Source organism: Choloepus didactylus, chromosome 2 (assembly GCF_015220235.1).
Source record: "Choloepus didactylus isolate mChoDid1 chromosome 2, mChoDid1.pri, whole genome shotgun sequence".
Classification (NCBI taxonomy): Eukaryota; Metazoa; Chordata; class Mammalia; order Pilosa; family Megalonychidae; genus Choloepus; species Choloepus didactylus.
In genome coordinates this window covers 231,692,957-231,720,458 of record NC_051308.1, presented here as the reverse complement: position 1 = coordinate 231,720,458, position 27,502 = coordinate 231,692,957, and the positions used below count along the sequence as shown (strand labels likewise).

General features: G+C 55.6%; 1 protein-coding gene across 4 annotated transcripts in view; it reads left to right on the top strand.

Annotated features, from left to right (window-relative positions):
• The window catches only part of PAX7 (paired box 7), a 101,503-nt gene that overhangs the window by 63,005 nt on the left and 10,996 nt on the right, over window positions 1-27,502 (top strand). The window contains exons 8-9 of one of the 4 annotated variants that reach the window (XM_037818678.1): window positions 16,571-16,625; window positions 24,403-24,418. The exons of the other annotated variants lie outside the window; for them this stretch is intronic. Of the exons in view, the coding sequence (XP_037674606.1) occupies window positions 16,571-16,625; window positions 24,403-24,418 (71 nt within the window). The remainder of the gene's footprint in view (window positions 1-16,570; window positions 16,626-24,402; window positions 24,419-27,502) is intronic. 4 annotated transcript variants of the gene reach the window in all.

Sequence of the window (27,502 nt, the reverse complement as noted above, 5' to 3'; positions counted from 1 at the left end):
GACGGATGGAGGGCTGGAGTGGCTGCCGGCGGCCCCAGGACAGCCTTGGCGGGGCCCAGGCAAAGAGACCAGGTGCTGACCCCTGACCGTTGCTCCATGCAGTCCACCCTCGCCCCCAGTGGGGGTTGAGGTGTATACCCAAATCAGCACTCTGGTTACAGGACAGAGGAGAGATTAGCAAATTAGGGCCGCCCTGACTTCTGGGGCGATGGGATTAGAGGTCGGGGATGCCCCATGCACTCAGAAATGAGCTCAGGGAGGTGGGGAGGAGGGAGAGAAAGTGACCCTCTAAGCTGGACCGTTTCCCCCGCCACGGTTTGAAGGCTTCGGAGTTGGCTGTTCTGTTTTCAGCCCCAGCCTGGCAGCTCCTGAGATGGGCCCTCACTCCTCCTTCCAACCCAGGGTTTCCCCCAAAACCAGAGGCAGGAGACCCTGGGATGCTTCTCCCCCACTCCTCGGGGCCGGGAGCCCGTGAGGACATGATGAATTGGGTGAACCTCGGACTCGCCCAGAAGTTCCCACCAAAGGTGTGAAGACAGATGGGAGGTCTGACAGGGGCAGAGGGGACCCAGAGGTGAACAGCTGCCGGAGGAGGGGAGGGGGCTGCGCTGGGGCAGAGGCGAGGGCGGTGAGGGCAGGCCGCGTGTGCTCCTGAGCGTGTGAACCGCTGCGGTTAAGCTGCGAACACTTCCTGAAGGAAGGGGGCGGCGGTGGGGGCAGGGGCCCTCTGGGGCTGGGACAAATGTTCCTGACATTTCTGAGCTCCGATGCCTCACGGGCTCCCTCCTCTTCTGAGCAGGCAGCCTTGATATCTTCAGCACACCTCTGAGGCTTTGGGGTGATATCTTCAGCACACCTCTGAGGCTTTGGGGGAGCCCTCTGCCAAACGGGGGTTATCCGCAGGGAGACCTGCTTCTGACGTCCTGTCTCCCCAACGGGAGGAGTTTCTCTGTAGCTCCGCTGAGTGAGAGGAAGGGCTGGGGCCCCTCTGGTACAGGGCTTCACACTACGCCACTCTCCAAGATTGGGGGCCCCCACCACAGATAGCCACAGAGAGTGTTTTTGCTCTTACAAAAGCCAAAGGGGGATACGTTGAGGGGATGACGTTGGGGCTCTGCCAAGCACCTGCTCAGCCCAGGATCACGAGCCGTCCGTTGCACCCCTTCATCAGTCCTCCAGTGGGCCGACTGGGGTCCCCTGTCTCAGACCCAGCCCGAGTGACCCAGCTGTGGAGATACTGCCCAGGGGGGTTTCACAGAAAAGCCATTTGCCAGTCCCAGCACTCAGCCTGGGCCCTGGCTCTGAAGGCGTAACTAGGTGAACGCCTTTTCAGAGCACCTGCTCTATGTGCTGAGCCTGGCTCTAGGCCCCTGGGAGAAATCAGCACCGAAAGAGACAAAGGCTCCTGCCCTAGTGGAGCTGACATCATGACAGGGCAGCCAGCCAATAACCAGGATAAAAAAGCAAGCCACATAGTGGATTTAATGCTGCTGCTGGTGAGGCAGCTAAACTTTAAGGAGCCCCTATGAAGTGCGGGTGCTGTTCTGAGTGTTGTGTAGATTAATCCATTGAAGGGACAGAACCAGGATTCAAATCTCTGACTCTAGAGCCCGAGCTCTTAGCCATCACTCTTAGAAATGCCCATGTCCCACTCCTTTCTTAGAGATTGTCTGGCAACAAGAAGAAATCATCCAGGGAAGCCTTCAGCTTTGTGGAGGGAAGAGGCTCATTCAACCCACATGACGGATGAGAAAACTGAGGCCAAAACCTCAGGTCAGGGGCCAGTGGGCAGAGCTGAGCTGTATGGGCCTCCCAAGAGGTTTGGTTGACCTTGAGGCTTGGTTCCCTCCAAACTTACCCTTCCATTCCCCCCAAACCCCAATCAGGCCCTCAGCACTCACTACCTGGGGGGTCCTGCACTGGGGGACTGTGTCCTTCTCAAGATGCCCCTAAGTCTGTTTCTGATGGCTTGTCTGGGGCCTAGGACTTGCAGACCCCTAGTACACTCCCTCATCTTCACCCCAGGCTGAGGGTCAGTTACTTGGGAAACAACTTTTAGAAAACAATTCAGGGCAGCTTAGGACTCAAAGGAGACTTTTGTAATGAGGATGACTCGTTACATCTTAGCTACTTGATGATCAATCACTTTCTGTTAGCCCCCATCTGGAATCTTGACTGGGGCCCACTTTCAAGGGCAGTGGACAGAGACGTAAAGGAGGACACCCAGGCCTGCCCTGGGGATTGCCTCCTCTGATGGGGGAGACACAGCCCTCCCCTCGGGAGCTACCAGTCTGACAGAAGAGACAAACCCCTTGTCCCTTAGATGCCCCAGTCTGATGGTAGAAGCACAGCCCAGTAGAAGCTCTCTTCCCAGTGTAATGGGGAGACGGCATGTGCACACAAGGCGTTGGAAAGTCATCTTTGTAGCTGCAGCTCTTCCTAGTCCAGGCCCCCAAGTGGAGAATCGGGTGCACAGTTTGTCGATTTCCAGGGTCATCTGCTGGAAGCTGCAGGCAAAGAGCCCCGGGCTGGGGGCTGCATCAGGGCATGTATGGGGGACATGGCCCCTGGGGGGACAGCCCTTAGCTGGAGCTTCCTTCTCCCTCCTTTTGTAGGTGCAGACTCTATTGAAGTTGAAAGTGGAAACTGAGGCCCAGACAGGGGCAGAGAACTGTCCAAAGTCACACTTATGGGTTAGCAGCAGAGCTGCAAACAGAACCCAGGGCTCCGGACCCCCGGCCAGGGGCTCCTGTCACAGCACGTGGAAAGGGCATTCATGTCTTGCCACCCCCACTCTCCTTGCTCCTTCTGAATGTCCCGCATTTGTCATCGCTTTGCTCCTCTCTGGAGCTTAAAATGAAGGATCCTATAAAAGGGATTTACATATTCACAACCCCCCCCCCACACACACACACACTGAACTAATGAAAAGTGCAAGTGTGCAGGTAATCAATACTATGGCCATGATCAGAACTCAACGAGCCTTTTTGTTCTCTCCCTTCTCTCGATTCTCTTTTCTGCTTTCCCTCCTGTACATGTAACAATTAAGGTGACAGCTAACGTATGCTCACAGAGGGCCAGGCCTGGATGGGGTGAAATGTTTACCTGCTTTTATTTGCTGTATCTTGGCAGTATGTTATGATCCTCATTGTACAGATGAGGAAACTGAGGCACTTGGAGGTTGACTTGTCCAGGGTCATCCATCCATCTATCCATCCATCCATTCATCTATCCATCCATCACCCACCCATTTAACACATACTTATTGAGCCCTTACCATATGCCAGTTCTGTGGTGGGTTCTTGAATGCAGTCTGGCTCCAGAGCCCACCATGCTATTCTGTTTTATTTGCCCTGTGGGGTTGTTCCTATGTTCCAAACGGGAGAGTTGAAGCCCAAGGGACAATTAATGACAGAGCCAGGTTCAGAGCCTATATCCCCACACACAGACTCAAGATGCCCCTAAGTCTGTTCTTCTCTCGTCTCTCTTCTCCCCCAGCTGGTAGGAATAAAGCATCGGGCTTGAGCAAATAGGTTCTCAACAGGAAACACCCAACTCTGCCCTCTTGGTATCACCTGGGGCCTCCCAGGGAGCCAACCCAGCCAGGGAGGACACTCCATCAACTGGACAGCTCCTGGCTGCCCGATCTCAGGCTCAGCACTTTGCCTGTATGAAGTCATTCAAGCCCCACAGCAACCCTACACTTGGAGAAACAGGCTCAGAGAGGTTAAGTCACTTGCTGATGGCCACAGAGTTGGAGGGTGATGGAGGTGGGATCCTAACACAGATCTTCTGGCCCCGCTGACCCTCAGCAGGACAGGATCAAAACAGTCAGCCTGTTCTAGGGAGCCGAACTATGCCCCCCACGGGTGGGCACTGGAAATTTCCCTCATGTCTTTCTCCTCTCACTTCCTCTTTGTGTGTGTGTGTGTCTTCCCCTTTATTGGCGACACTGCGTTTATAATAAGCATTCAAAATGAGTCTTGCTGGACCAGGGACGAGGAAGGAGGAGGGAGTGGGAGATTCGTAGGCAGGATGATGAGGAGGGGGATCGTGGGGTGTTAAATAGCCCAGAATTTTTTAAAAACTGATGCAAATCACTGGTAGGAGAGAAAATTATGTGCAATTACGTCCTGATATTGGAAGGTTTTGCCTAGCCCAGGCAACAAGATCTCATTAACAAGCAGAAAATAAGATTGAAATGGTGTGTAAAAGAGCTGAAAAATGAATTTGAATGCTGCGTTTGTCCACAATTACCCCCTCCTTCACACATATTTTATTGCAATTTTTTTATTATTCTTAATCTCTCCGTTCCTCAAAGCAGATTGGGGACATCCTGGCATTACCGGGCCATCGGGAGGAGGTGTGGAGGATTTCCTGCTTCCCTGAAAGGAGACCCTTCTCTCGCACATTTTCCAGGGTTGGGTTTTGGAGGGATCAGAATTCATTTCTCCGGCTTAGCGGGTTGTAGGAACATGGGCTTTAACCCCAACCGCTCGCTCCTCTGCGCCCCGCTTGGCCTTTCCTTCTTCTCCCTTTCGCTAGCTTCTTCTGCTGCCTGCTTCTTTCCCCCTCCGCCTTCCTTCCCTTTGCCTTCTCGGGCTCTCCTCCAGGCACTCCCTTTCTCAGGTCACCCATCCTTCGGACCCCACAAGTGGAAAGAAGCCCAGGATGATAGAAACAGCAAGGCTTTTGCCACCAAGCAGTCCTGAGTGGTGGTTCAGGTTCTGCCACTTACTGAGTCACTGTGTGGCCCTGGGCAGCTTGGTTAACCTCTCTGGGCTTCATTTCCCTCATCTGAAATTGGGGTGATAATCCCTACCTCTCAAGGATTCTGTGAGAATTAAGGGAGGATGTGAATGAAAAGTGCCTGGCATGTAGTAGGAGCTTAATAAATGTGCATTCCCCCATCCACCACCCCTGGCCTCTGACTCTGCCTCACGTTCCCATCCCCGTCTCTCCAGTTTCTACTCTCTATTCTCTCCCCTTCCTCTTTTTCCCTTCCCTCCCCTCTCTCTCCCTCACCCCCCTCCCACTGGCTGGAAAATGCATGCCTCGGTGTCTACCCAGGACAATGCAGGTGTGTTTGGCTGTCCCTCTTCCCTCTTCTGGCCCCTGGGGAAGGATCAGCCAGTGTGGATGGAGCAGCTGACTCAAGTGGGAAGGACACAGGGTTTGAGTAGTTTTTCCCAGGATGAGGGCCAAGCTAAACTGAATCACCACAGCCCGCACACACACACCCACACCCATTTCTCACCGTGACCAGCGGTGATGGTATGGGGTCAAGGGTCAGTTGTGGAATGGACCAAGAGGTGGCCAGACTTTTTGGATCTGAAGCTGAATGACACTTTTCAGCATCCACCCTCCCCAACTGGCTTTCCCTGAAGCCCATAACAGCCCAGCTCTCAGAGACCCCACAAAGTCACGTCTGCCAGCCCCTTGTCACAGCCCTGGTCAACGTAATGACTGGGGGATGTGGGGGCTGTCCACTCTGCCCAGCAGGCATCCTCCCACACCCCAGAGCGCCCCCTCCCCTCTCCTGCTGGCCAGCCCCAGGGCAGGGCAGAGCTGCAAGGCTCAGGGGCTTGGCCATGGCAGAGGTGCAGAGTGGGGGCCAGTTTTCATCCTGGGCATCCTTGGAGCCCTCCTAGCCCCTGGGGGGACAGACCCTGCCAAGATCCTGCTCTCACGTCCAGCTCTGCCTTTGTCCACGGTTAACCTACCTCAGTGGGAAAAGCTGAGTTATTTCCCCCTGGTGATTCCTCACCAAACAAAACCACCTGCTGGTGTCAGTCAGGCCCCCAACCCCCCACTACTGCAGTAGACAAGGGAGGCCCGGGTAGAGCCTCCTCTGCTGTGAAAACAGACCCGTATTTATGTGTCTGCCTTTCTCACCCCTTTTTCCCTGGGTGGAGGGAAACAAGGGAGAGGTAGAGAGAGAAAGATCCAGAGAGAGAGGCCAAACCGGGATCAGGAATTTGGGGGGCCTGCCAGGGTGGGGGGTGGGAGGCCATGCTTGGGAATTGGGGGCCTGCTTTGTTGCCTGCTTTCCAGGGTGACCTTGGGGTCTTTCCAACATTGAGGGAGAAGTTGGAGAGCAGTGCTGGTCTTTTCTCCTTTCCTAGGGCGTGAGTGGGATCATAAGAGTTTTGAGCCCCCCCACCCCTGGGTCTGAACAGAGCTGAGCATTGCCCCCCAGGGCTGCCCGGAGGCTTGTTTCTTTGCCCACCACTCAAACGCCGCATCAGTGTAGACTGTTCACCTTGAGAAGGTGTAGGCAGAGCTTACCTCTGCCCCACGGTGTGGGCAGCATAAAGGCCTGGCACAAACACGCGGCAGGAAGGGAATGTGCAGCCTGCTTGGAAGATCTAGATGCTTCTATGCACTGCAGTCCTCGGTTACGCCCACGGGTGGGGCAGACATACTCTGTGAACAATGATTTATTTTGCTGGCACACAGTAGGTCTCTGCCACCCATTGGCCGGCCCCGGCCCACTGCAGTCTTGATTAGACACAGTGATGGTTTGTTCCCAAGAGGACTTGGAAGCAGCTGGTCATTTAGTCTAACTCGAATGCCATTACATACCATTCCCTTCACATTCACTCATTTAGCTCCTGACATACAGGGAGCCTCAAAAAGGAAGTACACATGACCGTCCCTGCTCTTGCCAAATGTCACTGGGGGGGAGCCAAGACTCTCCCCTCCCTTGCCCCAAATAACAAACAGAATCAGTTATTGACAACTGAGTGTGATTTCTAGTCGGACCGGAATTTCAGAGGAAGTCTGCGAAAGGGAGAGTATGGTCAGAGAAGCCTGCCTGGGGAGGAAGGATTTGCTCAGGAGAGAGGAAGGGAAGGAGTAGGAAGTTGATGCAGAATGAATGGCAGCAAATAATATAGCATATACTAAAAGAGTCACTAATTCAGATGCTTCGTGAGTCAAATTCAGACTCTTCTGTTTCCTGTGTGACTATGGGCAAGTTACATGAGCTCTCTGAGCCTCAGTTTCCTTATCTGTAAAAGGGGGTTCACAGTACTCACCCTGCAGGGTTGTTATGAGAATTAAATGCGACCGTTGATATGAAACACCCAGCACTGTGCCTAGTACATAGTAGAAGCTGAATAAGGGATAGGTTTTTCCCCTTTGTTTTTCTCTGCTCTGAATTGAGCCTGAGCTAGTGAGGTCTGACTAGGTTTCTTTGCTTAGGCCGTTTCCACTCTGGACCTGGAGGCCCAGCCCAGCCCAGGCCTGGTCACTGGTTGGAAAGTCAGGAAATCACAGTTGACTCCCTGTCCTACCTGTTACCTGCTGTGTGACCTCAGGTACATGCCTCCCCTCTCTGGGCCTCAGTTTCCCCATCCATGTCATGAAGGAGATGGATCACCTGCTAGTAAGGACCAGCTGCCTTCCACCTCAGGGTAGGGGATTCTGCGGTTATTTGTAAGAACATGCGAGTCACAGCCTCTAGTTCTGCAGGGGAGGGTGGAGGGCCCCTCTCCATCCTGCATCCCTTCCCCACTCTCCTGGGGCCCCAGCCTGGGCCTGCTGTGGCTTCCCAGCAGGCAAGGGGGTTAGCCAGAGATGCCTGGCTTGGTGGGAAAGAATACAAATAGAGGATTTGTCTTTCTTTTCTGATTAGCATGGGGGCTCGGGACAGTACCGGCAGATAGAGGAGAAGAAAATGAGGGAGATTAGCAATTAATACGGCAGGCAGACTCAGAGCTGTGCAGGCTCGTCCCTGGGGTCCCCTGTGGGAGAGGGGCCTCCAGGATGGCAGGACTCCCAGACTTGGGAAGCCAGGAAAGACCCCCAGGTGGGGGTGCCAGGGTGACTCTGAGGGTCCCTAAAATGCCACGCTCTCCCCTGCCTCCGAGCCTTTGCATCTACTGCTCCTTCAGCCTGGGATACCTTTTCCATGGCCCCCTACCCCCAACCCTCATCGTGAACCCACCCCTACTTGTTCTTTAAGACTTGCCCCCTTCTGGGAAGCCTCCCTCACCCCTTCAAGGTGGGTTAATTGTGCATTCCCCAGTTTCACCCTCAATTATCTTAAGCACATTTTATCAGTATACTAAAAGTACCTGCATTACCAGACAAATATTATTAAATAATAATAATAATGACCAAATTTTTTTTTTTGAGCAATTACTATAGGCCAGAAGCTGTGCTAAGAACATGCTCTGTGCTAAGAATTCACTTTGGGTGAATTCCCTCATTTAACCCTCCCCACAGCCCCTTGAGGCAGGTCCTGAAGTGATTTTGTTGTACAAATGGGGAGACAGAGGCACTGAGGAGGTGAAGCAACTGTCCCAGGTTAGGTTGCTAACGGGCGGTGGGGCCGGGACTTGAACCGAGGCTGCCTGACTCCAGAGCCCACACCCTGTGCCCACACCCGGTACGGAACATGAAGATGCTCTGCTTCCCACCAGTGGTGGGATCTCTGAAGGCTCCAAACCCGGGGCGCCTCCCAGTGACCACCAGGGGTGGGAGAGCAGAGGGGCCCAGCCCCCAGCACTGTCACTTCCTACCAGTGTGACTCCTCCGTGAGGTGGGGATAATAATAACTCCTCTCCCATGGAGCTAGTCTGAGGAGTCATCGTGTTACTATCTGCAGAGCACCTGGAACCACACTTGGTACAACACAGGGGGGCGATTTGCAAATGGGGGCTCTGAAACTCCAGCAGGCACCATCACGTGCCCGAGGCCATGCAGAGTTAGTGCAGGGCCAGGACCGTTGCAGAATTAACGCCCCTTACCTCAGCGCCTTGGCACCCGTTTGTCCCCTCCAGTTTCATTTCCCCAGTGCTTTCTGTCGGCCTCGCTTCTCCATGTTTCCCTGCTCCCTCCTGCCTCCCTCCCTCGGCCTCACCCTCAGGCTCCTCCCTCTCTCCTGAGCCTCCCCACCCACCCTCTCTCAGCCCTCTCCCCAGCTGTAAGCATTTCTCCACCCCCCCTTTTGGCCCTGGGGGGGTCAGGTGTTCTGAGCCACCCCGGGAGCTCCGCTGAGGGGTGGTGGCTGATGGGGAGGAACAAGCAGAAGAGGTCCCCCCCCAGGGGCTTCCAGGAGCTTCCATGAACTGGGCCCATGTCCCCAAGGGCATCTTTGTCCAGGCCTCAGTGCTGCCCTAACACCTGTGCAGCCTTGGCCCGGTCACTCCCACACTCAGTGCCTCAGTTTCCCTCTGAGCACTAAGGGCCGGGCTTACCTTGGAGGGTGGACACCCCCAGGCAGAGGTAGGACCCCACCTCTCCCCTCAGCCGTGTCCAGCTCAGCCTGACCTAGCTAGCGGTCCAGCCTTCCCCGCCCAGCCATTCTTGTCCCTCTTGGGGGCCTAACTGATTAGAAATTCATCTCTGATTTTTTTTTTTTTTGCACATTCCCGCTGCTCTGCATTTCTCTCCTTTCCCCATTTCCTCCCTCCCTTCCCCAGTCTCCCCTTCCCTTTTCTCCCTCTGGCTGCGTTATCCCCATTTGCACCCAGCTCCCCTCCTACACCTCGCTGACAAGACTCTCTCCCCACCTCCCAAGACCCAACCTTCCTCTCTCTCCCTCCCTCTCCCTCCCGTCTTCTTTCAGACCCTCCAGACCTCCCTCCCACTCCTCTCTTTCTCCCTCCATCCTTCTCTCCTTCGTAGTCTTCCCCTCTCTCTGGTCTCTTCACCTCATCTCTTTCGTTCTTCCCCTTCTTTCCCCCTCTCTCTCCCCGCAAACATCTCTTTTTACCCCCGTCTTCAGCCCCGCTCCCCTCCCCTCCCCTCCCTCCCTCCCTCTCCTCCTCATTTCTCCTTTCGGAATTTCTGGGCTCTCTGCACCTGTCCCACCCGCCAATGCTGGGTTCTGGGGCAGGGGCTGGGCTCCTGGCGCAGGTTCCCGCGGCCGGGCTGACCTGGGTCCGAGCCGGGGGTGGGGGGCGGCGGCGGCGGAGATGGGGGTGGGGGCGGGATCGGGCCGGGCCGGGTCCGCGCGGCCGTCCCTCCCCGCGCTCCGCCGCCGCCGCCGCGCCTTTGATCCATGGCCGGAGGCCGCCTGACAGTGGAAAATGCGGGGAGACAAAACCACTCAGTCAAAGTGATTCCCAACAACTGTCTCCCCGAGATAAGGACGCGCTCGGGCTCGGCGGCCTGCTTAATTCCTCCTGCCCGGGCCCGGGCTCGGGGAGCAGCGAGCGAGCCTGGCCGCCCCCGGACGCGGGAGCCCCCGCCTGGGCCGGACGCGGGGTGCGTCCTGGGAGCGCAGGCCTAGGCCCCGGGTGGGCGGACCGCGGCCGCGGCTCCTGGGGGAGAAACAAAGAGACCCTTCCCTGGGAGTGCTGAGGGCCTCCTCTGCCATTCCCTGTCCCTTCAGCGGGTCCCTTTCCACCTCTCTCGGCAGGCCTGTGCACTCCCATTCTCTCTGCCTAGAATATTCTCTGTCTCCTCTCTCCACTTAGCCAGGGCCATTCATCTCCTGGCCTCCACACAGAGGTCACTTCCTCCTCCGAGAAGCTGTCCCGGACCCTCCAGTCTCGGCCATCCCACTCCCTCCCACAGTGCCCTTCACCCCCACCCCCAGGGGGGCAGTTTTGCCTCTGAATTCCTTCTCCCATCTGCTCTCTCCCCGGGAAGCAAGTCCTGGCTGTCCTGTTGGCCTCTATATCCCCAGCACGTGGTAGGGGACAGCAAACAGATGTGAGTGTGCAGTGGACACTGAGCTTTAACTCTGTGCCCAGCCGGGGGCACTGGGGATACCAGTGGAGCTGAACTTGGCCCCTGCCTTCAGGAGCCTTCCAGGTAGTGTGGTGAAAGACAAGCAAGCAGACAATCACAACTGCAACCCAGAGGCCTCCAGAGAGGAGTGGATACTGGGGCCATGCTGGGGAGGGTCTGTGGCCTTGGGCACCCTCGTGCCAAGGGAAATACCCTCCTCAGAGCTGGACTGGACCATCAATCTGGAGGCCTGGTTTTGCTCTTGGACCACGTCCCCTTGGCAAGCTGGTATCCAACCGGAGGTTCGGGTCGGAGGTGGCAGGAGATCAGATTATGTAAAGTAAGGCCAAAAGGGAACACTCTTGACTTTGCCCTAAACCCTTTGCAGGCTGTCAGGGACAGAGGGAACCAGCACATTTAGGGTGAGGACAGGGGGCAGAGGTCATGGGGAAGCAGAGTTCAGCTCTGGTTGAGAAGGGCTTTCCAACAGTCAGAACTGGCTGGGGATGGAAGGGGCAGCCTTGTAAAGCAGTGAGCACCCCGTCTCTGGAGCTGTGCAAGCAGAATCCGGACGACACTTGTCAAGACTTTGGAGAGCACGTTCTTGGCAGGGTAGGGGATTAAACAAGAGTCATTGGCTCCCAGACTTGTGCATCAGAATGATCTGGGATGCCTGCTAAAAAAACAAAATTCCCAGGTTCCACCCTCAGAGTTCTGCAGTGCGCTGGGGCATCTGCATTTTAAAGAGACACCGGATGTGGCAGGTCCAGGCCTTGTTCATCTCAAGGGTGAGATTTATGCGCTTTCACAAGCTCAACCTTGTCCTGGTGGAGCTCGAGGCCCTATCACGGGCCTCCTTAGTCTCAAAATGCTCAGGGACCCCCGTGCACCCTGATAACATCTATTCCTTGACTCCCTCTTCTTTAGGGCGTGACTAGGGTGAGGGTCTGTTTGAATGGAACCGAGACCCTCCCCTGAGCATTCTCAGAGCTGCAGGGCACCCTAGAAACAGCGATCCCACCGCCTCATTTTACAAATGGAGCCCACCCGTAATGGCCCTGCATGCGGTCCCCTGCCTGGAGAGACTCAGGGATTAGCAGCGTTAGTTGAGGACGTGATGGGTGTGGCAGTGGCCCCATTGTTTAAGAGGGATGATTTATAGCATTTATAGTCCTCTCCCCTTCTGCTCCTGGCAGCACCGGCAATCTCTGCTTTTACACAAAGCCCTGGGAAATCTTTCCAAGCAAGAGGCAGCCGCATTGGTGAACACGAAGGGTCGGGAGACCCAGGTGGGGTGTGGAGGGAGCCCATCCCTGCGTGGCTCCTGCCTCTCCATCCTGCTGGGCAAGGATGAGGGGCCAGAGCGCTGGGGTCTGTCAGGGGGGCGAGCCGAGAGAAGAGCGCTCAGGACGCAGCTCCCCAGGCCTCTGGGGACGCCCGGGTGGAGCTGGCCCCAGGCCAAACGAACGTGACCCTCTCGCCAGACTGGGGGTCTCTGACCTGCGGCAATGGAGGATTAAGGTCCCAAGAGGGCCCTGGCAAGTGTCTTATCACAAAGGAGACATGTCCAGGCTGAAATTGAGACATGAGGCCTGGGGCAGGAGTTCCTGAGCCTCCCCTTAGGGGATCCCTTTCCCTCCCCCACACGGACAATGCCTCCACCCCCACCCCCACCCAGAACTCCCTGAGCCTCCTTCCCTGAGCCCCCTGGGTGCAGACTCCAACCCCAACCGACTCCATTCTCCCTCTCTCCGCCTCGGGGAGAAGTGGCTGTCTCTGCTCATGTCCCCAATGGAGAAGCAGCATTGCTACTGTTCCTGACAATGGCAATGATGGCCCATTTGTCCAGGACTGGGCGGTTGACAAGGCACTTTCACCCAGTTAGCTGCTAGATGGTCACTGGGCGCAGGGGTCCCAGGCTCATCAGGCCCGATTTACAGACTCTGAGAGGCAAAGTCACACAGCAGCATGGGACAGTGTCGGAATCAAACCCCAGGCCTGGCTGGTGCCAGACATGAAACTCTCTCCTCCCTTGGGGCTGTCGGAAGAGGCAGGGCCTGGAGTAGACCCCGCTCCTCCAGGCGTGGTCTGCTTTTACCAGGAGCCGCGGGCGATCGCATGCATGTGAGCGTCTGAGAAGCCTGGGGAGACGACCCGCCCCGCCCTCCCCTCCTTCCCAGCTCCCTGGTGCCCCACGAGCTCCCCACCTTGACTCAAAGTGGAGCATCCTGGACAGCTGAGGAAGGAGAAGGGAAGGGGCCGAGGAGGGGAAGGAACAGAGTGAGGAAGCTGAGGTCCCTTGGGAACCAGGGGAAGGGGCCAGGGAGCAGGGGAGTGGGCTGAGGCTCCTCAGTCCCACACTGTGTTGGGAACCAGCTGCACCGGGCATGGGGTTGGCACCCGAGCTGCCTGGCAGAGCTGCAGCATGGTGGGCTCAACCCTGGGCATGCTGAGCCCCTCTGGCTGATTGGGGCAGGGGTGGCAGGGCAGAGGGGCAAGGAGGTGGACAAACAGACCAACGGACCCATGGGGAGAGCCCAGTTGTGAGACGCTGGTGGAGAGAAGGGGGCTGGGTAGAGACAGACACACAGAAGTGTCAGGGATGGAGGCAGAGGCAGAGAGAGATGGGACAGGGAGAGATAAAGAGAGCCCAGGAGAGAAGTGCATGGAGAGATAGAGACAGGGAGAGAGACAGACAGAAACAGGCACACACACACACACACACAGATCGGGAGAGACAGAAGCAGGAGGAGAGAGAGACAGAGAAGAACAAGGGACAGAGCAGCCCAGAGAGAGGCACACAGAGACCGAGACGGCGACAGGGCAGGGAGAAGCCGTCAGATAAAGGAAACGAGGCTCAACAGAGACTCAGGTGCCCCACTGGAGGGAGAAGAGCTGAGAGGGACAGGAGGCCCAGAGCCAGAGGGTGGCAGGTGCAGAGGGAGGGTTTGAGGGCTCAGAGAAGCCAGAATGGGCCGTGGGAGAAGGGGGAGGCAGGGAAACTGAGGCACAGTCTCTGCAGTTAGGCAAACCAAGTTTAGGCCCCAGCCCCACCACCTCCTAGCCAGGCAACCTCAGGAGGGAGGAACTTAGCTCCCCGTGCCTCGGTTTCCCAGGTCTCCGGTGCCCCACGAGCTCCCCACCGTGACTCAAAGTGGACCATCCTGGACAGCTGAGGAAGGAGAAGGGAAGGAGCCGGGGAGGGGAAGGAACAGAGTGAGGAAGCTCATGGGAAGCCCAGTGGCAGACGGGTCCCTTCTGCCCAACATTGTAGCCTGCCAGAGCCCAGCCTTTTCCCCACTGTCCTGTCAGCCCCATCTCCCACGCACAGCACAGGTTTCCATGGCAGGGACCTTTTCCCAAGCAAATGGGGTGGCCAGGGCCTGAACCCCAGATGCCTCCTCTGTTCTGAGTCCTGGCCTCTGATATGGCCACAGTTGGTCCCAGGGACCCCAGAGCCTGGGGTGAGGAGTCCTGCCCTTTAGTCAAGTGTTTCCCTTTAGTTCCAGATGCCACCCTGACAGGTGCTCTCTGATGATTAATGTCCCCACCCCCCAGGCCTGGGACCAGCCCCTCTGCCCCAAGCCAGTGCTGATGGGGTTGGGGGGAGGTCAGTACAGGGAGCAAGCCGTCCAGAACCTCCTGTGAAGGAGGATGGGTCAGCAGAGTGCCAAGCTCCTTGGGGGCAAGGGAGAGAGACTGCTGGGGGCCTCCTGGAAGGACCACACCATCTTGATAACCGAGCCACTAATGGAAGGCACAGGGGCACATGTGAAGACCTTTGGCTTTCTCAGTGATGTGAGTGGGTGAACCAGATTACGTGCATGAACATATGGGACTTAGCAACCACAAGGCCCTGTGCAGAGTGGCGGGGAGTGGATCATGTGTAGTTGGGTGTAGAGCCAAGATTAGGGACTTTGGGTGCTTGGGGGATTCTGGCCAGAGTTGGAGACCATGGTTGGGGATGTGGGTTTAGTTAGAATTGGCTATGGTTGAGCTGGAGAGTATGAACTATAGTTACCAGCTGTGTGATCTTGCATGAGTGACTTGACCTCTCTGTGCCTCCTTTTTCTCATCTATAAAAGTGGATGCAGATAGTACCTACTTCACAGCAATGTTGTAAGGAGCCGATGAGTTGACACACATAAAATGCTTAGAACCCTTCCTTGCATGTCGCAAGCATTAAAGAAATATTAGCCATGATTGTGAATGGTTAAATTTGGAAATGCAACCAGCATTAGGGTACTGGAGTTGGGTTGTGATCAGAGCTGGGGGCCTGGGTTGGATAGGGGTGCACGCAGTGTGGGATGGGGTGGGGACCGTGTTCCGGTCCCTTTCCCCACATTACACAACACCCTTTTATAACACGGGCATCACCTTCCCAGCCTGCAGCACCTTCGAGAAAGCCACTATCTCTTCACGCATCTCTCTGGGGCCCGGAGACTGAAATGAGACAACATCCCTCCGCAGCCATCCCGGCCTCTTGTTTGTTTGGTACGTCAGAGCCGTGGGCAGGTTTTTGCTAATTTTGTGCCTGCCTTTATCAAACGGGGATTCACAGGCACTTTATCCTCGATAAGTGGATTAGTCAGTGAGCTCAACAAGACGGTGTCTGACGCAGGGGCTGCTCCGGAGAAGATATTTGTTTCACAAAGAATGGAGCCCGCGTTCCCTGCGCCGTGCGGGCAAGGGAGCAGGGCGTTGCCGCAGCCGGAAGGGCCCTCTCTGCCGGTTTTCCTCGGGACAGGAGCATCTTAACTCGTGGGATATTCCTACAACCCAAGCATAGGGTGGGAGGAGAGCGGGTTCCCACAGAAAGAGCCCCTGCGCCCCTCCGGGGAGGGGAGAGGGAAGCCCTGATTGAAATCCAGCTCCCAGGTATAGGTGGGCTCATTTTGAATTGCATCCCCTCCCTGGGCCACAGTTTCACCCTCCTCACCTTCCATCTTCGTACACCTTTCCTTTCCTTTCCTTCCTTCTCTTCCCTTGTCTTCTGGCCTTTCTCTTCCTTTTTGTTTTCTTTCTTTCTTTCTCAAACACCCCTATGGGCCTCTGCTGGGCGCTTTGCTAAGAACCGTGAATTCAGACGTGGGTAAAACGTGATCCCCGCCCTTGCAGAGGTCGGGCTCCAGCGGAACAAAACCAAACTAAGGAACCGACAGGCCGCCTAACACGGCGGCTAGGGGCAAATCGGGTGGGGAACCCTAGAATGTCCCCAACCTCCTCCTTAGCCTTGAGATCTCTAGGGGGCTTCTCGAACTTCTTTCCAGGGTGCCCCGATGATAGCTGAGTGTACTCACCCTGTGAGGGTAACACCACTTGATGTGTGAGCCTTAAAATGCCTGTGAGTTTCGCATTCTTTGCCACTATGGATCCGTATTTATGGCGTGATGATAATGGAATAAATCAGCATCACCTCACGTTGTGGCTCCAGGAAGTGGTGCTGCGTTTAACCCCTAACCGACTGCCTGCGGGGATTGAGGGAGGAGGGGACAGTGACTGAGCCCTTTGGAGTCTGGTGACCCAGAAGGTGACGGAATCATGGACAGAAACAGGGACTCCAGGAGGAGGACCAGGAGCCAGGGGTGGAGACAGCCAGAAGGGTGCCTAGGGTAGGGGTCAGGGCAGAGATGTGGAATTATTTCAGAGGCCTCTCTTTGCAGAGACCCGGAGACAGAATAAGATGCTCAGAGAGAGAGGAGAGAAAGAGGTCGGGAGGGGTTTGGTCCAGCTATTCCCCCACCGCTGCATGAGAACCTTGCGGGACCCAAATGTTTTATTTTTCCCTTCCACTTAAAATCTGAATGGCCAGGATGTCGGGCTTCCCGGGCTGAGCTGGAGCAAGGATCTGGTGGAGGAGGAGAGAGGGCGCAGAGATTCTAAGAAGGAAAGAAAAAGATGGAGCAGAGCAGTCGGGTCCCCAGCTGGTCCTTAAGCGTGTCTGTCCTCCCTGAGCCGCCTCCAGCTGAGTGTGATTTTGCTATTTATTTACATGTAATTATTGCTATGAGGTGCAGATATTAACGCTGTCAAGAGCAATTTGCTCTGACATTTTTCACTCGCTCAGTGCCCCCGCTACTGTTGATGGAGCCTGGGGCTCTCCGTGCTCCGGCCGCTGCGCACTTGCTGGCCCGGCCTGGAACCACCCAGCCAGCAAGGAGCGGCGTCAGCGAGCTCACCCAGTTCCTCTGCAAACTCATTACGCTTCGAAATTGAATTTGGTCCGGGAGAGGGCTGGCTGGGCCCCGCTTCACCTGGCCTGGGCTGGCTCAAGGCCTCATTGCCCAGCCTTCTGCAGAGAAAACCAGTCGGGCAGGGACTGAGCTTGCCGAGGGCAGAGGCCTTGTGGCCGAGGCCAGCAGAGGCTGGTGGAGGCAGCTGGTGAAGACAGCAGAGGGTCGTTGTCAGAGAGGAGGGGAGCGGGTGCAACCCCCTTTGGCAGCGTCTCGAGGCAGGGATGACACAAGGTTTCCATGGAGGCAGGAAAAGGTGCTGAGCTGGCTCTCCCTTGGGTACATGCTATAAGCATATAAACAGCTTGCTGGGTTCAAATCCCAGCCCCACCACTTACTAACTGCATACACTTGGTCGAATTAGTTTGCTCCCTGGAGCCTCAGTTTCCTGATCTGTAAAAGTGGAACATCACATACCTGTATTTCATTGAATCTAAGATGACTTGGCACTGGCCCTTTCTTGATCTTATCAGAAAGTGTCAATGAAAGCTTGTCACATAGCCCCTGGCTGACAGCTGTAGCGAGGCACCCTTGATTGTAAGATGTACCCCAACTTCAGAAAGATGCAGATGTGTATCCCAGAACAGACATCCTTCTGACTACAGGGGTGAGGAGGAAGGGCAGTGTGGACCGCGCATAGTAGGGGCATGGCACCTGGTAGGGGCTCAGTAACCGAAGGCCATGGTCGTTTATCCACTTGAGCCTCTCAATAACCAGGGGCCATTTGATAGAACTGGAGACTGAGACTCGTTCTTTCATTCAGTCATTCATGCTGCCTAAGGGACTTTACCTCTTGGAGTGGGCAAGGACCTGAGCTATCACAGCCCCGAGTCCTTAACGCACTGTGATATGTGCCAGCTTGTCTGCCCAACTACTAACGAGGCCTCCCTGCTACTGCTCAGTCCCTGCCATGGCCAATCTGCGTCCTCGTCTCTGGCAATTACCCAGGAGGACCCCCAACCCCCCTCCCCCGACACCTCCTCTCCGGCCCTGGGCTGGGGCCGGAGTCAAGGAGGCCCCCTCCCCCATCCCTCCCCCTCCCTGCTCAGCCGGGCCAATTAGGCCCCTGACACCTGGAGCCACTGACAAACTGTTTCTGTCACTTGCTCTCTGTCTTTCATTAGGGCCGTGGGGGAGGGGGAGCGGGCAGGGGAGGGGGAGGAGATGGGATCTTTCATGCTTAGTAAGGCCAGATACATTAATTACAAAACGGCCATTTGCTGCGTGAAAGTGTGCTAATTAAATTTATGCAATCATTATCTTTAAATAGTCTTATCTTTCCCAGCGATCGGGCCCCTTCCTTCCCCAGCCCGCTACTGCTCCCAGCCTAGTCGCTCTAATCCCCTGTCCTGTCCGCCATTTATCGCTCCGTCAGAGATGGTCTCCAAATCCCCCTGCACCTCACCAACTCCTGCACGCGCCAGGGGTCTGGAGCCCTTGGACCCTGCTGGCCTGGAGACCTCCAGACTTGTGCCAGCCCAGGAGCTGCCCAAGGAGGTGGAGACCAAAGCCAGCTCCCTTCCAGTGTTTTCAGATATTTCTAGATGTTTCCAGGTATTTAGTTGACATCTTGTAGTTCAAACATTGGAATGTGTATATGTGTGTGTGTTGGAGAGTTAAGCCAGAGAATCTTTACTTTTTGGATGTGATGGGAAGTCATTCTCTCCACCAACCGTCTTTAGCTTTAGCTAAGCCTCCCAGGACACCTGGGGTGGGACAGGGGCTCTTTTAAATCCATTAGGTTGAGGGAGGGTGTAGGTATGATTTATTCATTTCATTCAACCGACTCGATGCGAGGCCCTGTGCTGGGGATCAATGGATAGATGCATTCATTCATTCATGCACTTATTCAACACATCTTTGTTGGGCACCTCCTGTGAGCCAGGTCCTGCCTCTGAGCAGCTCCTGGCCGAGCCCAGCGAGGTCCTGCCTACCAGAAAGCTACGCGCAGGTCAGGGCCGGCCCGTGCCCAGGCAAGAAGTGGGGTCACCGTAGGGCTGAGGGTGTCCTCTGTGTAGGGCTCAAAGCCCAGTGACCTCTCAGCCTTTCAGAATCCCACCCCCCACAGACACACACTAGGAAGTGCTTATCAGAGTTTTAAAACCGAATCCCTTCTGCTGCAGTTTCAGCAATTATCCCCTCCTGCTTTCCTCCTCAGCCAGAGCTTGGGGGTCTGGGATATGGGACTCCCACGTGGAGGGAAGAGGTACCGGACAGGGTTTGGGTGCAGGTGGTGGTTGACGGCCAGATGCTGGCCAAGTCCCCTCTGAGCTTCCGGGTCTTCGAGTTTCTGCCCGTCCTCTTGGCGAGATCATCATCTGGGGGGCAAAGAGGACACGTGCTCCCCACACACATGCAGTGCTCCCAAGCACACACACAACACTCACAGGCATGTGCAACCCTGACACAAACATGACACTCACACGTGAACACAACTGTGATACACACACCTGCACACTATACTTTAGGCATACACGTGCGGCACTCCCACGGGCACCCAGGCACACACATAGAGTTCATGAACTTCCCAGAACCATCTAGAGTAAATGGAGACCTCAGCCAGGCACAGGGCAAAAGCACTGAATTAGAAGCCAGGGGTCATGGGTTCTTGTTCAGTCCTGCCACTCTTCCCCGGTGTGATTCTGGGTGAGCCCCTAAGCCTCAGTTTCCTCATCTGAAAAATGGGGTAGCAGTGCTTCATAGAGTAGTTATCAGGCTTCTTACACGGTAAGGTGCTGTGCTCGTGCAAGAGAATGGCAGCAGCTGGGCTTAGAAAAGCCTTCGTGGAGGTTTGAGTGGTGATGAATGAGGGTAACAGGGCCAGCCAGGGTTTGGGGATAGGGCCCTGGGAGGGGAGCAGGCTGCCGTGAGAGATGTCAGCAGTGGAGGGGGGTGAGGCATGCAGGCCCTAAGCAGAGAGGCAGAAGGTGAGGGTTGGGTGGGGGCCAGGGTACTTGCTGGAAATCTTGTTTGGAAGCTCCAAGTCAGCCCATTACCGCTGTCCACAGGGGGCAGGGAGAGGGGAGGGGGCCCAGATCCTCTTAGCAGAGAATTGACAGGGAGAGAGGGGGAGCAGGGGTGGCCGCTGCCTGGGTGGGTGATTTCTTGCTTGCACTAATCCCAGCGTGGAGCTGGGATGGGCAACAGGGAGGCGGGGGCCTGTATGCGTGATGTGTGTTTGGGCATCTGCTGGGGAGTGGAGGAAAATGAATCTAGGTGTGTGTGTGTGCTTGTGCCAGTGAGCTGGCAGATGTGGAGGTATGAGGCCGAGGGTGGTCGTGCATGTGCAGGGGTCTCTTGGCCTGTGCGTGTGCATCTGTAGGGTACATCTGTGGCATGCATCCGTGAGGCGTGTGGGTGGTTTAGGGCCTAGTGGGTGTGTGTCTGTGTGTGTGTGCATGTGCATGCAGTTTTTCACGAACATCATTCTTCATGTGTTTGTGTTGGCCCGTCGGTGTAATGCTGTCTGCACCCCTGTACTTGCGTATTTTGTGTGTGCGCCTGTGTCTTTGTCCATCCGAGTGTGGAAGTGTAGGTGGATGGATGGCAATCAGCAATGATTGTTCTCAAAGTCTGTTGCACACTAGGATCACCTGGGAGAAGCTCTAGAGGGTGGAACCCGGGCACGGGCATTTTAAAAACCTCCCTAGGGATTCTGATGGGCAGCCGAGGTGAAGAACCAGTGATTGAGTGGACAAACCCCGGTGGAGAATCTTCCCATGCAAGATCCCCAACCTTCAGCCTTCCCCCATGGGTCCACCTGGGCACCGAGATGGATTCCAGGCCTCAGAAACCAGGGCAAGTCGTGGGATGGGCTGCCCTCAAAAATCCGCCAGCCTCGAACAGTTTTTGGTCCATAATGACTTGTTTCTTTCAGTGGAGGCAAATATTGCATTCCATTCCTGGCAAACTGTGCCCTTGTCTTATGACCCTGACAATTGAAATATCTCCAAATATCCCCCTCTCATCTTTTCTGGAAAGCACGTGGATGAATTAGCAAGATGGTGGACTGGGGCTGGAGTTGAGGAGACAAAAGCATTCTCTGTGCTGAGACAGTGGGTCCTTCTGGAGCTAAACCCTAGACTGGGGTCAGGAGGGAGTGAAACTGAGCCCGGGATGGGAGGAAGGCACAGTCACCTGCTATATCACCATTAGTTTGCTGTGTGACTCATGCAAGTCACTCTCCCTCTCTGAGCCTCGGTTTCCCCATCTCTGAACAGAGGGCCATCTCGGAGGCGCCTCCCAGGTTTCACGTGTGTATTTAGGTGTGCTTACATCTAAGTGTGTGGCAGTATAAGTGCACTGGATGAATTTAAGAAAAGTGGGTGTGATAGTTTAAGAAAAGGATTAACCTGAGGGTTTATTAGGGTTATGATGAAAAGCTATTTGACCATCCAGACGAGAGGCATTTCGAGTTGCCTCATCTTCCTGGATTCCAGTGTATGTCCGCAGGGAGGTGTGGTGTGGGCTACTTGTGCACTGTGTGTGTTGTGGGGAAGGGATTAGGTGTGTGAACTCCAGGTCCCGCTGGGTCTAGACCAGAAGACCTCACTGATTCACCCTGAGGATCTTTGAGGGCCTCTAATGCCACCTCCTCTCTTAGCACTTTCAGGCCAGGGAGGACAGGGAGGACGTGTGACTTGTCAAAGGTGACAGCGCTCCTGAGACTCCCACCTGATAGTGAACTCCCTCTCCTGCTTGCAGGTCCCCATCTGCATCTGCCTGGGGCAGAGCTGTTCCAACAGGCAGAGTGATTATTCATTCAGGAAACGCCCACTGTGTGCAGGGCCCCATGGGGAAGCAGAGATGGAGAAAGACATGGTCCTGATAGGGGAGGAGCTCTCGGAGCCTGCCCTCCGGTGACCATTTCAGTCTCAGGCCAGGGGCCCTGTGCCTCCTCCCCTCCCCCTCCTCCAGGCCAAGGAGGAGGAAGAGGAGGAGGAGGAGTTGGGGAGGAGGGGGAAAGAAGAGAAGTGGGGGAAAGAGAAGGTAGGGAGGGCTAGCATTTACTGAGAACGAAGGGTGTGTCAGGCACTGCTGTGTTTCAGGGTCATTTAATCCTTACAATAACTCCATAGGCAGCTGTAATTATTTTCATTCCCAGTATACAGATGAGAAAACCAAGGCATGGAGAGGTTAAAGATATTCCCCCAGGTCACAGCTAGTCACCTGCGAGGATGCTAAGGCAGATATCCTGCCCCCCCCCCCCGCCCCCTGGAGTACCTGCTGCAGGGAAGTCTTGCTGGGCACTGACTGGCCGTGTCCCTCCTCCTAGGGCCTCAGGGACCCCCTCTGGCAATGTGGAGGTGGGGTTCCCCAAATGCCCTCTGATCTGGGGGCCCTTACCCTAATTCCAGCCCCCCTCTGATCTCCAGGTGTCCCGTGCTGACCTCACTGGTCTCCGGGCCCTGTGCCTCCCTCTCCCCTCTGCACCCAGCAGTGCACCCACCCACCCAAACCCTGCCACAGAGCCTGGCGATGGCGACCCCACTTCTAATTGCAGCTGTGCTCCCAAAGCCACGCTCGGTTATCACAGAGGGTGCAGATCTCGCAGCTCAGCCTCCTCAGTCCCAGGCCCTCAGGGCCAGCTCAGAAACGGAGGGAATTAATTACATTTTTCCCATCCCCTTCTTTTAAAGTAGGGGAGCGTGCTGGCGCATCTCGGGGGAGGGGGCGGCGAGCAGAGGCTATGGAAGTGGGGCTGGCACAGGGCGCCCGCGGCCCCCACCCCTGAAACCAGCACGCGTCTCCCCAGCAGGCAGAAGAGGGGGTGAGGCTGGCCCCTTATTGATTTAGTCTGGCCGAGGCTGGGACTGATTTGGAGCAGAGGGAGAGGAAGGGGCTGGGGGCCGAGCGGGGGCGATGGCGGATTGGGGGTGGGGGCGGAAAGTAGAGGAAGGGATGGCTGTCAGTCAGCCTGATTGACAGCCTGGAGATTTGCCTTCAGATAAAACCTTACAGATGTGGAGGTCGGTATTGATTTTGAGTTAGTAACGGTAACGTACCAAGAAGTAATACATTAGTGCAAGCAAGGTCACCAGGAAAAAAGCAAAACCCACCGAGGGAGAGGCTTTAGCATTCTTGAGGGGGTTGGATTACCGCATCAGACCAGGACTTCCTCAAGTTCAAAAGTTTGCAGGCCCCAGACCTCGGCCAGACCCCAAGCTGTGGGCAAACGTTTCCTGCTTCTGTGGGTGAAGAGGGACTGGGAGAGTCCCTAGACCCGCCAGAGGCCTAGGGAAGTCTCAGAGCCGTGGGGTTGCACAGGGCCTCTCCATTGGCACTCTCCTGCTCAGCCCAGGTTCGTCCACTCTGGGGAAGGAGCACAGCTGGGGGTCAGTGAGACCTGGGTTCAAATCCCAGCTCTGCCTCTCACGAGCCCTTCCACTTACCAGTGCATTCAGTGTCCCCGCTTCCAGAACGGGGTAGGAATAGCCCATTGGCACAAGGAGTCAGTGAAATGACTAACGCATAGCTCAGGGCTCTGGTCCTCCCCTCTCTTCAGTTGGGTCCTGTCCCATTTACTTGAAAGCCGCCCTGCCTGGAGGCAGGGGATTGGATGAAATGGAGTTCCTTTGATCCACAGGCCTCCAGCCACTCTAGGAGAGACCGAGCAGATACTGCACATCCCCCGTTCACACCTACCCCAGATGTGGATTTTATTTGATGGTCCAGGGCCAATCCCATTGAGCAAATCCCATTACAGGAAAAGCTCCCTGAACCTAAACTGTTTCTGAGCCATTTCGCTGATGGACCAGGGTCCAAGGCCCCCTGAGCCGCTATGCACACCCTCTCCAACAAAGGACTCCAGGTCTTGCAGCTCTGGGGATTTTCATTCTCAACATTGACTTTTCCGCTATTTCCTAAACCTGCTGGGTGTGTTCCCACCTCAGGGCCTTTGCACTGCTGGCTCCCCTGCCCGGAGAGCTCTTGGGCTACAACTTCCCATGGCTGGCTGCTTTAGGTCTTGCTGGATATCCTCCACCTCTTTGGGGACGTCTTCCCTGACAACCCCACCTGGCTGCCTGATTTTATCTTCATGGCACTTACCAGTATCGGAAATCACTCGTTTGTTTTGTCTGTTCACTTGCTTGCTGTCAGCCTCCTTTGCTAGACTGATAGCTCCAGGAGGGAGTGAAGATGGTATTGTTCATCACTGTAACCTTGATGCCCAGTGTGGTGTCTGGAACATAGTAGGTGCTCAGTAAATTTTTGTGAAATGAATATATGTGAGTTCAACAAGGCTTTTTTGAGTTGGTAGTACGTAGTAGGCACAGTGGAGGCCCTGGGGCTCCGAAGGCCACAGATCCATCCTGCCCTCAGAGAGCTCACAGTCCAGCCCACACCCCAGTCTGGCACAGAGTGGGCACTCTTAAGAAATGTTTGTTGAATGAATAAATGAATGAATAAGGGCCATCTTTAGGAAACAATGCATTGATTAGTATTGCTGGGACATAAAGTGTGAGGTGGGAAGGTCAGGAAGGAGTTTGGATGGGCAGGTGGAGACCAGATCATGATAAGCCACTGATAACTCTTGAGTGATGTGGTCAGCTACACAGTGGTTCTGTGTAGGTCTGTCTTACAGGATGGGTAGTGGGTCTATGAGCAGATCCCAGCCCAGTCCCAAAGCACACTCTTCTTCTCCGTTACACCACCCCCAATCCCCACCCTCCCGCCTTGTCCCTTCTTAGCTTAGCATCTTGAACAAGAGGGAAGGGTCAAACTGGGTCTCACCAGAGCTAACAAGCCCTCCCGGTGCCCCCCCCAAGTTGTCCTGCAGGAAGGGAGTTGAGGTCTATGTGCTTTCCCTGAGCCCCAAGTCTCTTAGGACCCAGGCCTCCTTTGACAGGGAGCAGGATCAGTGTTTGTGTGGGGCGGGGAATGGAATGAGTGATGGCGGTTTTCTTAATTCGGATGGAGAGCTGAGGTCTCAGCTGGGGACCCGACAGGCACCCGGCACATCCCAGATGTGGCCCCACTGGAAAAGAACGCAGGTCCCCTAACCCCCAGAGCAGTATTAAAATCCCCCTCCCTCATCTGGGATCCGTCCCCTACCTCAACCATCAGGAAGCACCAAGCCCTGCTAGTAGTGTCAGGCCCTCACCCACCATCCCCTTCACACCTTCCCTCCCATCTCCACCCCAGCACCCCTTCTATAACACAGAGGGGATTTGGGAGATGTCTCTCAGCTCCTTGGTAGCTTTCTCTCTTCTTCTCCCACTCCCACGTGTCCTTTGCCATCTTGATGGGGTTGCTACCCCCTTAGGTCTCACCTAAGTCCCACTAGCTGCAGTGACACAAAGACCAGCCAGTCAGCAGCCCCCGCAGGCCCAGTGCCCTTGACTCTGGCTCTGGGAGGGGGTAGAGGGAGAGAAAGACTAGAGAAGAGTGACCCCCAGGGCTGAGGGGCATATGCCTGCGGGGCCTGGGAAGGACTAGGGGGGCGGGGTGGGAGAGGGGTAGTTCCGCTCATGTCATTCCAGAGGAGCCAGCTGGGGGCCCTCAGAAGCCCAGGCCCCCCCAGAAGGTGGGACCCTCCCACTACCCCCTCCCCCAGCAGCTGCTCAGTAAACAAACTTCTGCTGGTCCCTGGAGTGAAAACCTCCGAAGGGGTCAGATGTTGTCTTAGCTTCCTAGGGCCGCTGTGACAAAGTACACACTCTCCACAGCTTAAAACAACAGAAGCATCTTGTCTCACAATTCCAGAGGCTGGAGGTTCAAAATCAAGGTGTCAGCAGGAGGATGTGTCGGGGATGCTCCTTGTAGCCCCTTCCAGCTTCTGGTGTTTGCCAGCCATCCTGGCTGCCCTCGGCCGGCAGCTGCCCCCTCCGTTCTCTGCGGTCATGGCCTTCTCCCCGGTGCCTGTCTCTAGTCCAAATTCCCACTTCGTGTCAGGGCACCAGTCATATGGGACCAGGGCCCACCCGCATCTGGTTTGGTCTCATCTTAACCAATTCAGTCATCATTGACTCGATTCCCAAATATGCCACCTTCTGAATCCAAGGGGTTAGGACTTGAATATACCTTTTTGGAGGACACAATTGAACCCCTAACAGATACGTTGAACTGAGAGTCAGTTTTGAAATTTAGCAGGTGAACGGGGTGCAGGTGAACTGGGCTCTGCTCACTCACAGTCCTGCTGTGAGATCTGGGGAAGCCACGGCCCTCTGTGGCCCTCTGTGGCCTTCTGTGACTCCCTGTAACCCCCTGTGGCCCCCTGTGACCCTCTGTGGCCCTCTGTGACTCCCTGTGACCCCCTGTGGCCCCCTGTGACCCTCTGTGGCCCTCTGTGGCCTCTGCCCCATGTATGTCTGCAGGGCTCTGGCTTGGGAGAGTCACATGAGTATCTGCTAAGGGGACAGAGGGGGCAGGGAGGGGGAGGATTAGGGGAGCTGGATACTGTTTCCCTGAGCACTGCAGAGCTCCTCTAATCCCCCAGCCTCCCTCCGGTTTGGGTGCGAGCATCATCTCTTTTCCCCAGGACTGGGGATCAGAGAAGATAAGAGACACCCCCAAAGTTCCACAGCTAATATGTGGCAAGGCACAGGGTCTGTCCCTGGCTCTGCGTTTCCACAGTCTATACCCTTGACCCTGACCAGGCCACTGTGCCTATCACAGGAACAAATCAAAAATGAGAAGATAAAAATATTCAGAACATGTCTAGTTGATAAAAAGATAATTGCTCGAATGCCCGCAGACTGCCTTCTCCCCGGGAGATGGGTGGGGTAATCAAAGAACACAACTCGGTGCCTGGCATGGATTGCGGTGGAATTCGTGAGCTTGATGCTGGTGGATTATCAGCGAAGCTGCCCCACCTGACACTGTAGAGCAATGCCTCCTCCAGAAGCTTTCCTGACCTCCAGGCTGGTTGAGTGCCCTCCGCTGGGCCCCCACAGCCCCCCAAGCTGCCTCTAGCATGCCCATCATCACTTTGTCTCTCGACAGTCTGTTGCTTAATGCCTCCCCACCAGACAGGGCACCTCCAACCCAAGGTCAGAGACTGTGGCTCTTTCTCTTTTGAAGTCCCAGGGCCCAACCCACGGCCTAGGGCCTAAGTCACCACCAGTGCAGGTTTGTTGAATGAATAAGCAAGCATGCCAAGGAACCGACTCCAGGTTCTTTAAGCAGTTTCTGGAGACAAGACTCACTATGTCAGTCAAGTTGACAGTCTGAGGACGGGTTCCTGTTTGCTAAACCAGACCGAAGAGGGAAGTGGGTGATGATCTTGGATGTCTGGGAGCTGGCAGAATCAAAGGAGGTCCCTGGGAGGCTATTTGAGAGTAGTGGCTTGTGCTTTGGGATTGTAGGGGCAGGAGGCTCAAAGTTCAGAGATGTCTAGAATGTAGCAAACCTAGTCCTGAAAGGGGAATGAAGCCTGACACAGCCAGAGTCCTGCTGGATAACCTTGGTGTTTGAAGGTGGGGCCACCCCAGTCTGATGGGGGAGGCACAGTTCCACATCTTAGAGGAGCTCCCCGTCCAAAGGGGGAGAGACATCATTAACTAATCCATCCATTCATGCATTCATCCATTCATTCATTCATTCATTCAGCAGAAAGGCACTGGGTGCCTCTTAGCGCCAGG